General features: G+C 44.7%; 1 protein-coding gene across 1 annotated transcript in view; it reads left to right on the top strand.

Moving 5' to 3' along the window:
* Nucleotides 1-4,622: 4,622 nt before the first annotated feature.
* Nucleotides 4,623-12,460, top strand: part of LOC119163570 (ubiquitin carboxyl-terminal hydrolase 19) — a 46,578-nt gene continuing 38,740 nt past the window's right edge. The window contains exons 1-5 of the mRNA XM_037415590.2: nt 4,623-4,884; nt 5,250-5,378; nt 7,059-7,189; nt 9,437-9,541; nt 9,816-9,922. Coding sequence (XP_037271487.2) covers nt 4,800-4,884; nt 5,250-5,378; nt 7,059-7,189; nt 9,437-9,541; nt 9,816-9,922 — 557 coding nt within the window. The 5' untranslated portion in view covers nt 4,623-4,799. The remainder of the gene's footprint in view (nt 4,885-5,249; nt 5,379-7,058; nt 7,190-9,436; nt 9,542-9,815; nt 9,923-12,460) is intronic.

The raw sequence follows: 12,460 nt of genomic DNA, 5'->3' as shown, positions 1-12,460 counted from the left end.
TTATCTTGTTGCTAGCTTCACTGCCCTCAAATGATGTCCATCCGATATCACCTTGTACTCCCTGATTTGTTGTATTCCCGTGAGCTCCTAAAGCAAGCCTACCTATTCCACGTTGCTTAATTTCTAATCTTGCTTGAACTTCTGATCTCATGCACAAGACCGCAGCGCCGAACGTCAGCCCAGGAACCATGACCCCTTTCCATATTCCTCTCACAACATCATACCTATTGTAATTCCACAGTGCCCTATTTTTCATCACTGTTGCATTCCTGTTACCTTTAGTTGTCACGTATATTTCGTGTTCCCTCAGGTACTCGGTCCCATTGCTTATCCATACGCCCAGATATTTGTATTTATCTGTTATCTCTAGCGTGACGTCCTGTATGACAACGAAGGTAGTTCACTACCTTCGTTGTCATTGAAAATCATGACTGCTGATTTTTTCTTACTGAATCTAAAATCTAACCTATCTCCCTCATTACCGCAGATGTCCATCAATCTCTGCAAATCTTCCTTGTTGTTGGCCATTAGCACTATATCATTTGCGTACATTAATGCTGGTAGTGCCTGATCAATAAGTTTTCCTTGTTTGACTAAAGAGAGGTTGAAGCCCAGCCCACTTCCCTCTAATTTTGCCTCTAATCCTTGTAGGTACATCATGAATAATAAGGGTGACAGGGGGCACCCATGCCTAAGCGCCCGTTTTACCTCTGCAGGCTTGGATACCTGTTTTTTCCCACTTTATAACTACCTTGTTACCTTTATAGATACCCTTTAAAAGATTAGTGACCACATGTTCCACGCCTAGTGTGTCCAGTATTCCCCACAATTCCTCTTGAACCAGGCTATCGTACGCTCCCTTGATATCCAAGAATGCTAGCCACAGGGGCCTGTGTTCCTTTTCTGCTATTTCGATGCACTGCGTCAGTGAGAACAGATTGTCTTCCAACCTCCTGTGTTTCCGAAACCCATTCTGCAGTTCCCCCAGCACCCCCTCATCTTCTATCCATGCCTGCAGTCTTACCTTTATAATCTGCATCGCCAGCCTGTAGACCACTGATGTCACTGTTATAGGACGGTAGTTGTTTATGTCAGCTTTGTCCCCCTTTCCTTTATAGATCATGCTCATCCTGCTAAGTTTCCATCCATCGGGAACTTCACCATCGATTATTACTTTGCTCACTGCCTCTCTCAAAGCCTGCTTAGACTTCGGACCTAATGTCTTTATCAGCCTGATTGGAATGCCATCTGGGCCTGTTGATGTACTACTAGGAACCCTTTTCTCAGCCCTTTCCCACTCTCGTTGTGAAAATGGAGCCATTGCACCACTTGATTCGTCCTTGTCTATTGTGGTGCATAAAGTACTTCTTTGTTGAAATTTTTCTGTCACCCTTGCTCTTATATATTCAATAGCTTCGTCCCCTTCTAGCCTGGCACCTTGGGCTGTAGTTATAAAACTCTCCTCTAGGCTCGTCTCATTTCTTAGGGAGTTTAGATGGTTCCAAAATTTCGCAGCTGCCTTTCTATCTTTTTTGTGTACTTCTGCCAGCCACTGAGCTCCCTTCGTTCTAATCTTTTCATTGATCAGAAGGGATGCATCCCTTCTACAGCTTAGAAAGGTTGCCCATTTTCTTTCAACATCATCTGTCGGTTCACCCCGCTGCTTAGCATGTCTGTGTTCCCTAGAGGCTTCCTGACGTTTTGCTATGGCTCTCTTAACTTCCTCATCCCACCAAGTTTTGGGTTTGTGTCTTCTTTTCCGGGGTGACTTGTTACGCGTCTTAGCAAGCTCTAGCTCAAAGAGTCTAGTTAGATTCGTGTATGTCCACATTGTCTTATTATCCTCCGTGATTACTTTCTCAATTTGTTTAGTGGCTATTTCAATTTGCCTTTCTGAATAAAATTTTTCCTGTAGTTGCTCATCTTGTCTCCTCCCCACTTTCACTGCTCTTCCAAAACTTAGCTTGATACGTTTGTGATCACTACCCAGACTTCTGGAGCCACCTTCATCTATGTGCATTCCTCTGAGCTTATCACACATCCTATGTGACATCAGTGCATAATCTATCGTCGACTGCAGCCTTCCTACCTCCCATGTTATTTGCCCTTCACACTTCTCGGTACTGTTGCAAATGATCAAATCAAGCCTTTCACACATATCCATGATCATTTTGCCTGTCGGGTTGGTATACCCATCTATATCTTCTATGTGCGCATTCATGCCTCCTAGTATAATTATCTCGCACTCTCTTCCTAACTCCTGAATGTATTTTGATATACACTCTACCATTGCCTGGTTTTCCTCTCTGGCCTTTGCTCCCGTCCACAAGTACATGATGGTGTCGGTCGCGAGCGCCACCGCGCAGGGCTTGTTTAAAACTGAAGGCAGGCCAACTCCGCTGGGAGCGCGAGCCATTCCTCAGGCATCTTTCTAGAGGAGGTGTTGGACGTAGTCACAGAACACCTACGTAGTTTCATATTAGAGGTCCGTTCGATTCACCTGCACCGGTCGGAACCAATTCACGGCTGTGCACGCGAAGTTCAGAAATTGTGCAGCGTGAGTTCAGCGGTGCAGGCACAGCACGACACCCGAAACGAATGACGATGTGCCGACAAGGTGCAGGCCTTATTTCTTTTCGCTTAATGTACACCGTTCAGCAAACACTGACCGATGGCAAATCGAACATGCGGACAGTTTATGAGGCGCAAACATCTTGGCAAAACACACCGCATTTGTAGAGGCGGGTACGGCGCCTAAGCCACCTACGTCTAAGTGCTGCGTCGTCTGCTCAGCTGCACGAGCGCCTGCACCAAGCCGGCACCGTCAGCGAAGGAGGTGCAGGAAAATCATGAACAGGTGCTGCACCTATCCTGCACCTTTCAAAACGAATGGCAGGGTTCAGTGGTCGTCATTGCTGCACCGCTGAAACGAATGGCAAGGTGCAGCACCTCGTGAACTGGTTCACGTGGTGCAGGCGAATCGAACGGACCTTAGGTGTACTGTGGTTTCATTCATTGGAGGTGCATTCAACGCTATCCGCCATTGGCTGGAAATTGGCCACGTGAGCACCTAACGAGCTCAATGCCGACATTTTGCATGCCGTTTTTGTTTTGTGTCAACAAAAACGCGGGTATATTACTTTGCCCTGATAACCAGTGCACAATAACGAATGTTACCCTAATTGCCTTAGTCTTTGTTGCTAAGCGTGGAGAGAGAGCGCACTGGAAAAAGCCACATGCCCGTCACGAGTTTCGATTCTCATTGAAGTCGATCGATATTGTACCCATGATTGTACCTCATCATGGAGGAAGGCTCCTTCCATGGACCTTATGCAGCTTTTTTTATTTGCAATTTTTTGTTTGTGCATTACGTTCGAAGAAGGCGTTCTAAATCACACTAGAGTTAGATGTGGAATCAATGAGCCCGCTTACCATAAATGAATGAAAACAGTCTGTCGAGTGTGCTTGAGTGCACGAATCATGGTTGCACGGTTCTCAGATTTGTTCGGAATGGCACTGTGTAAATAAGAGCATGCTACTTAGACGCGGACAATCCTGTCCGCGCCTATGTAGTGCGTCTTAATTACGGTCATAAGAATGCGCTTCCTTGCTCTCACGTGATTGTCCAGAATCACTTTGCGTCGGCAAAATAGTGATCATGACCATCACAAGTTCATGACCAATCCGCGGAGCAATTACGCATCGTCAAGGCGAATCTGGCCAATGGTAGTATGTAGGTGTTATGTGATTCTGGCCATTCACGCGAGGCAAGCCAGCGGATCGTTTTCCCGTGCCAGAGAACACCGACTGTGCCCCGAACTACTGAGAAGATCGACTCCATGGTGCTACCGGTGATGACGTTGCGCACCATTTCTACGACTATAGGCGTGTGATTTTACCGCCACGCCGTGAATTTTGTAGGATGTTTAAGACAAATGCACATTCCGCCCATTTCGTGCTCTGCGGCAGCAACTGCAAACTACGGTGTACCGTTGTTGCAGCTATGAATTGTGAGTAAGCGCGAACAGTCAAGGACGTAGAAGCATGGAGTTAATATACACACGGCAGAAGAGTGACAGAGTCTTCTACGTCCTTGTCTGTTCATGCTTACTCACAATGGTGCAAACCTACAAGCCCACCAACCTGCTTTAGCATCGTTTCAGCTCTATTCAGGCATTCTTGCGATATCATCACGGAGGGGACCGTCGTTGAGAACCTTCACTTCCGTGGCTTAAATGCAATCAGCAGTACCAATCTTGGGTACTGATAGTAAATGACTTGACCGTGTACATAGTGTGTCACACAATAACACCAGATAATACCATGACGTACAGTGTACGTACATACTGATTCACAGATACTCGAATGCCGCGCACATAACACCTACCAGTGCCGCGTCTATCTTTTTACTATCATCATCACCACATATCACCGAGCTTCAATCTACTGTGAATGTACACATACACAGCATTTCTCTACGGGATCTACACAGAGATCATGTGTTCGTCGTGCGGCGTTGTTGTGCCGTGAGTCTCGATCGAAGGAAAACTAGAAAAAAATTCCCGCTCGAGAATTTTCCGCGGCTGCAGTCTTGAAGCGCAAGAGTAGTGAGCCAGCTTCCCGACTGACCCCGTCGATCTTGTGGGTCGCCTATCCGCTCATGACTTTGGACCTTTGAAAATTTCCGTCTCAGTGCAGAGAGGGAGCCGCCGAGAGAAAAAAAACAGCAGTAACGCTAAAGCAGTAGTTGCGTTTTGAAAAAAACGTCGCGCAGGCGTCTCAAGCGAATTCGATGCAACATGGAAGGCAAGCGTCTTGAAAACAAGCGACGAAAAGAAAAAGAAAATTCCGGCAAGGAAGTCGACATTGCAGCTGAGAAGAAGCGTAAGTCTCGATTTCTTCGCCATGGCCATTTTGCCGTGCGGGGATGGCTTTCGCATCGAGTGCATTTTCCCTTGTGTGTGCATGTAGTCGCCAAGCGTGCTTTTTGTTGACAGACGGCTGCGGTTGGCCCGAACAGCTGTGCCGTGCGTGCTCTGGCTGTGCACTGCAAACTACGCCGTTCGCGCGCCGCAGTTCACTGAGGCGGCGCCTCAATTAAAAAAAAAAAAAAAAGCCAGTGCGTTTTGCGAATGAATGAAGCTAAGAAGACCGACGCGTGTCTCGGTGTTTACATTCGTAGCCAGCGCGTTGAAGGAACTGCTACGCTCTTGAAGTAACGTGCGTCCGTTTTGTTGCTTTTTTCGAAGGCGCCTTGAAACACGACTGGAGCCAAACACGGGCCGAAGTAAGCGCTACGCTGGACGTGGGTTTTCCCCTGGATTCCAACCAAGTCACCCTCGAATGCACCGACTCTCAATGTTCGGTCACGTTGCCTGGTGAGTCAGCATTTTTTTTTTTTTCGCTTCACGCATACTCTTGCGCTGCTGTCGGCGACGCGTATTAAAAAGAAAAAAAAAAAAACGTGGGTGATCTATGTTCTTAAGAATCGGTAAAAGAGGGAAGTGAAATTAGTCTTCACAGAGGTAGTTGAGCGTTTATTGCCCGTTTTCTTTTTTTTTTTCGCCACAAGCCCGAAAGAAATGAATGCTCAGCAACAAATTGCAAAGTCACACGAACAACGACCAGCAGCAGAAGCTTGAAACATGCAGCACACACCTCAAGCCGAGAGCGCGCATGAAGTGAGCATATGTAGGCCCGTTGTGCTCAGATTCGGATGCAGGTTAAAGAACCCCAGCTGGTCGAAGTTTCCCGAGTCCTCCACTACAGAATCTGTCATATTCATATAGTGGTTTTGGGATGTTAAACCCCACACATCAATCGTGAAATGAGCATACGCAGCAGGAGCGCACACAAACAACTGTCTCAGCTCGACACCTAAAGCACGCTGCCCAAATAGAAGGGAAAGTGCACGAAACAAACGCACAAGTATACTGAGGACAGGTGCGAAAAACTCAACATTTATCACTTTGTGTGTGAGTAGCGTGCTCTTTTCGCAAGAGCGGCCACAGCAGCGAGCGAAGTGATCTTCGGGCTCTCCCAAATCACTAGTCTGATGAGCGTGCACGCAGGGGAGACCATGCTATGTAGAGGTGATGCTCTCCGATACGCGAGAGACGAACAACCACCTTTAGAGCGGGCCTAACGCGTGCTCGTCGTGCAGTCTCGCTACTGACGAGGAAAATGCACTGAAGCTACTAAGCTCTGAGGATTGCCAAATAGTATATGGTGTATATAAATGGCTCGCCGTTAGCACTCTCAACTGCATGCGCGATCTGGCGTTACAGTTAGCGCCGCACACTGTGATCCAAGAGATCGCTGGTTCGATGCCACAGCCTGTGCATATCATTTTTTTTTTCTTTGCAATCTGTTAGCATGTATTTTGCAACGTCATATCCGTGACAGAAATACGTCAGCGGAGCCGTGTTCGGCCTTGGCATAAAGCACTTTCGTGTTAAAAAGAAAAAGTTATCTCAGGTAACTTTGCAACTTTCTCACCACGCAATACCTGCTCTAATGATACCAGTTTAGTTTGAGAGAAAGGGTGAATTCGTGCATTGTAGTATGCAGAGCGTCAGGGTAAGATTATGAGCATTAATTTTTTAGGCTTCACAGAGCAAATTAAAATGATATCCCCATAATTGTCACATCTTGTTCAATCTGCAGACAGGAGAACAAATATATCGGTCAGTGCCAATGCTCAGTGTGTTATACGCCTTCTCTTTAATCCTGTCTCATTTATCATTCCTTCTGTGTGCTATTCTTTTATATGCAAAAAATGTTTTTATAGTTATGTTGGGCTGGTTCAAAAGAACGAAAATTAGTTCTAGCCCAAGTGGAAGGTTATAGAAAGTGAGGATACCCATGGTTTGATGGTGTTCTCGGGGGTGACAGAGCAACATCTCATGAACTTCAAAGAATTTGTGGTGATATATCAACTGACATTCACGTGGTCTCAGTGTAGCCAGTAGCCATGGATGACTTTACGATACTTAACATTGACAACAATCTGTAGCAGAAATCTGACTAGTTTTTTTTTTTTTAACGACTTCGTGCAGATGGTCGTCAGTGGCAATGTGAACTTTATGCACCCGTGGTGGCTGAATGCACCAGTCTGGTCCAGAAATCCAAAAAAGTTGTAGTGAAGATGGTGAAGCAGGATCCAAACATCGACTGGCAGCAACTTGAGGTAAGCATATTGTAAGGAAGTGTTAAAGAGCATCTCGTCTCTATCTTGTCAGCTTTTGCATTCCCAAGTTTGCCGCTGCTTGTGTGTTGGATTCAAAAGTAAATAATCACCTATAAATTTCATGTGTATCCCATGAGAGGTGCATGCTCAGGTTGATCACCGAAGATGAAAGAAGCTTTGAAATGTCAAATGATGCGACATGCTAATTTTTAACCTGCGTAAGTCTGTTATCACCATGCTTAACTGTAGAAAGAACAGTGTAAAAACGTTAAGCGAATCGCAGTGAAGGATGGAACTCTCTTCATTATTGCGAGGCAAACAAACTGCTCTCAACAAAACTGTTTTACGCTTACAACTGGTAATGCTATGAAAAGTACATCTCTCACAGCTTTCATATGCCAAAAAAAAAAATGGAAAAAATGCTGTGCATATATATGAAGAAAAAGTAGGTGCTATGCATTTGAATATCAGATTAACTTGATTATTATGTTGTATTAATGTTGTGAAACATGGTGGTACATTTAACACAGTGCAAGCGTCATATAGCTGGAAATGCTTATACCAAATAAACAGACTGACACATCTCTGAGACAGTTGCTCACGATGCACTTTTCTTTGTGACCAAGTGTGGCATGTCACTAATTAAAAGTGCTAATGTGCAGAAATGATATGACATTTGATGCAACGTTACATCTAGCTTGCATGTAGTAGCAATTTTGTAGAAGTCAGTTGAGATAAAAAAGAAAATACTCTGCAACATTGGTGTATTGTTGGTTATAACCTCAGAACTAATACAAGCTTCACCCACTGCTGTTACTGTTTCAACCAGAAAGGTTCTGCATAGACTTTTCATCCAATCACATTTGCTCATTTCCGTGACGTCAAGCACTTTACACATGTTTAAATAGCCTATGTTCCCACACAAACACTTGTTCAAGTTGCTGGTCTTAAGGGGCTCTGCAACATTTCTTGAAGTAGCCATGGAATCGATTTACTAAAGGAGTATAATGCCTGAGGAATTCACCGCCGCAAAAATTTTTAGAATCCGTTGAGTGGTAGCAGAGTTACAAAGAATTGTCGCATGCTGCAATTGCGTTTTCTCTCCTTCTGTCCCAACGAAAGCACAGAATTCAGGCAGAGAGGAATGGCACTAGAAAAGCAAATACACCACGTGCGCCTCATCCTTTCGAACACTTTTTTTTTCTTCGTATACGTGGCTTTTCAGAGTGACTGCGTGCGCACGCTTGGACAAGTCACAACCTCCCATGGCGATCCTTGCAACGATTGAGCCCGCAATGTTCAAATGGGGTAATGGCTGATACGACGGCTGTGACAAATTATTTTTGAGCTTGTCCCGTCATTTGTTGAGAGAAGAGAAGGAAATTTTTAGCCGACTTTGAGAATTTATCGAAAATTACAGGCCGTGAGAATTTATTGAAAATTTCAGGCCATGTGCTGTACTGTAATATTTGGATCGCGTGTTCTCCAGAGCTTCTACTACCTGCTGGCATTGTTTTCTGGTTGCAGGGCCCCTTTAAGTAAAGAAAAAACTCTTAAACATCCTGGCAAATTTCAGCTGAGATTCGGACACCGCTGCTTAGTCAAAGGTCATATTTTAGGCAGGAACCATTAACATTCAGTTTTTCATATGTGGGGAATTTGCATTAACACATAAAAAACACTTCGCCTTTGAGAGGACCCCGGTTCGCATGAGCCTCTGACATAGGTGATAGGCAAGCACGTCGGGGTTCTGTGGGTGGAGTTTGTCTTTATTGATTTGTGACCGACTATATATAGCGAAACAACTATCTGAAGTCACTACTTGTGAAATGTCAGCAGAATGTACCGCCAAGCTTGAACAAAGTAGTGTATGCATCATCCCCCCCTTCCTTGAAGTTTCTAGTATGTGCAGGAGCTGTCGAAAGCTCCCAGGCCGCCACCCCCTTTCCCCCTGTGCATACGCATACAAGTGGACAAATGCAACAGATCCATCAACCCCAGCTTTACCTAAAATCCTGACTACACTGCTGTGACGTAGTATGACGTGGTTGAAAGACTTACTTACGGTAATGCACGGACTCTGTCTATTCATATTGTCAAACGAAGAAAAGTGAATGAATGGCATGGGTACTGAATTGATGAAAAAAAGCAGTACCGTTGAAATACATGGCTTCATGCTTGTTTCTACTTAATGTGAGTCTACGTTGATTCTCATTATTTGTACTGTTTTCAATCGCAACTTTGCAGAAAGTGGAAGGGTCGCCTTCGCTGCCCTCGTCAGACGAAGAGCTGAAGGACCAGCACCCGACCGTGGAACTTGTCGGTCCGAAATACGACTACTACGAGAGTGGGGTGAGTGGGCCTGCTTCGGTTGTTGCTCTGCGGCACTTGTCGGGAGGATAGTGCATCAGGCTCATGACTTGCTGCATTTGGTACGACTGATTAGACTCAAATGCGCATGGATGTCGTGCAGTAAGAGAGAGAGAGAGAGAGAGAGTCTGGTTGTTTTAGTTGCTGAACTCTGTAGGTAGGGACACGCAATGTTTTCAATAAAAATTGTATAGCAAAACCTATTCGATTGGAAACTTGTATTTGAAGTCCCATGTAACTTTTTTTTTTTTTTCAGGCAAACGGGGACACAGTCACGGTCACACTGTTCGTCAAGAGCATCTCCAAGGAGGCATTTGCTGTAGACTTTGATGAAAGGGGCTTCCTGGTGAAGTTTCACACTAAGTATGTTTGTTTCGGTGTGCAATACAGTTAGAAGTGTGGGTTCTATGATATATCTTATTAGTTGTCTGGGACTTAATACTGACCATGTTTTCAAGAGGGTTTAGTATCACCAATGTAAATGGTTAACACAGATATTTAGAGATCTTGAATTGCAACGAGTTTCCTCCCAATGTCTTGCGACTGGACAGTTTGCAATTGAAGACTTTCGTCGCTTGTCGATTTCAAGGTCAATTTTTTATGATGCGCTTTCCAAAGTTTTTGAAGAATTTGTCTCCTGATTAACTGTGTAAACCTCAGACAACTTTGTGTCTAGGAGAATTAGAACAATTTGTTAACTTTTATTTTATGCCACAAAAAGTACACTTGTGCAAAAAAAAAATTATTTGATTTGAGCATAAACTTAATATTAATACGCAATCACTTGTATGCGCAAAAGCTCAATCCAGAGCATTAAAAAAACAGCTACTATAAGCGGTGAAGAAAGTTGGTGCCTTGTAATCCTCACTTAGAGGTATCAACTTTAGCGTAGCTGAAATATTTTGGGCGTCACAGGGGTTTAGGTAATTGTTATTTCATGCACTACTTTTAGAGTGTTTCCATGTTAAACCTTTTCTTATTCATGGTGTTATGTTTTTACAGTTATTCGTTATTGTCTACAATATAACAGATAAGCTAGGCTTACACATCAGTACTGTGTAATCCTGTTTTTTAATAAGAGATCGTATGGCTGATCATCTAAAACAGTGCAGCACATTTTTTTTCTCATTTTTTTTTATAATCATGCCAACAAAAGCTTGAGTTCTATCTGGTGAGATGCGCACCAAGTGATTAGCTTGTTGAACAATTTTTCTTGGGATAAATCCGTCTGTGAATAGCAGCTAATCACGTTAGCTCACCCTTATCACTAAACCCCCTCTCCGAACTACAGAAAGAAAAAAAAGCCCCCCGAAACATAATTTTCAACAAGGCTGTTGGTGTGAGACCGTCTATTCATTTCCCAGTGCTCAATGTTTTAGGCAAGCAATTAACAAAAGGTGTGCAATTTCCTGCAGTGCATCTAATTTACAATAATACATTTAAAATTGTGCATTTATTGTTGTCTGCACATCACTTGTTACCTCCTATGCATGCTTTCATTTTTCACAAGCTACAGCCTTTAATTTCTTGGTTGGGTGGTGTATCAGATTGCAGCTTATCAGTGTGACTGTACGTCACACTTATTATGTCCTCCCTTTGTTCCCTTTCCCTCTTTCATATCGTTTGCTTCAAAAGGGCTCGAAATAAACCGCCAAGGGGGGCCCTTTTGGGTGGCGCAGCTCTAGCCAACATGACAGCCTGCTTCTTTTAGAGACACAATACATGGTGTCAGAAGTGCCAAAGCCTCGTCAAAATGGAAAACGTCAAGCATCCAGAACAGCTGCGGTTGGCAGGCAACATACGAAGAAATTGGCAGATGTTCAAGCAAAAACTGGAACTTTTCTTCGCGGCGATGCCTACTAAACCACCCAGGGCGGAAGCCTCCAAGACAGCAATCTTGCTCAGCATCGCCGGTGAGGAAGCCCTCGACATCTACAACAACTTCTCGTTCACAGAAGGTGAGAGCAATGAAGACTACCAGACAGTGTTGCAGAAGTTCGAGGAGTACTGTGTCGACGAGGGGAACGAGGTTTACGAGAGGCATGTTTTTCGCCTTCGCATGCAGAGCGAAGGAGAGCCGTTTGAGCATTATTTGCGAGAGCTTAAAAAACAGGCGAAGCTATGCTGTTTCGGCACGCTAGAAGAATCCATGATACGAAATCAGGTTGTTTTTGGCGCAAACAACTCGAAGATAAGGGAAAAGATGCTGCGAGAAAAGGGCTTAACCTTACAGAAGGCTGAGCAGATTTGTAAAGCAGCCGAGGTTTCGGCACGACAAACTGCTGCTTGGTCGAGTCAAACGTTGCAAGTAGACTACGCCCACAGGGCAGAGCACAACAAAAAAAAGATTTCGGTGCCGACAGTGCAGGCACAAAGGCAATGTCCAGCATATGGAAAGACATGCTTTGCTTGCAATAAGCCGAACCATTTTGCTATATGCTGCAAGCATCGACCGAGCTGACACATAGACCAAGTACAAGAAGTTGAGGCAGAGGACGGATTTGACATTTTGGACATCGGTGTCTACGGTGTCAGCCTAGGGGAAAGCGCAGACTGGACGGTGAGCGGAAAGCTAGGCGGACAGGAAATCAGATTCAAAGTGGACACAGGTTCACAAGCCAACATAATTCCGTGGTCTCTTTTTCGTCGTTTCAAGGCAGCAGCGGACCTTCAGAAAAGTAGTGCAGTTTTGAAGACTTACAACGGCAGCGCCATCAAGCATGTCGGATATAGCAGGGAATTGTTGCTACTAAACGACACGACGCATGCTGGGACCTTCTTCGTAGTCAAAAAAGGTCGCCAGGCCATATTAGGGCTGCACGCATGTAAGCGATTTGGGCTTGTCCCGAAATCTGTGGATTCGGTAAGGTGGAGCGAGCCGGAACCCGAGAAGGCCTTTCC

This window comes from Rhipicephalus microplus, chromosome 9, assembly GCF_043290135.1.
Source record: "Rhipicephalus microplus isolate Deutch F79 chromosome 9, USDA_Rmic, whole genome shotgun sequence".
NCBI lineage: Eukaryota > Metazoa > Arthropoda > Arachnida > Ixodida > Ixodidae > Rhipicephalus > Rhipicephalus microplus.
This window is presented reverse-complemented; position numbering and strand designations above follow the sequence as displayed.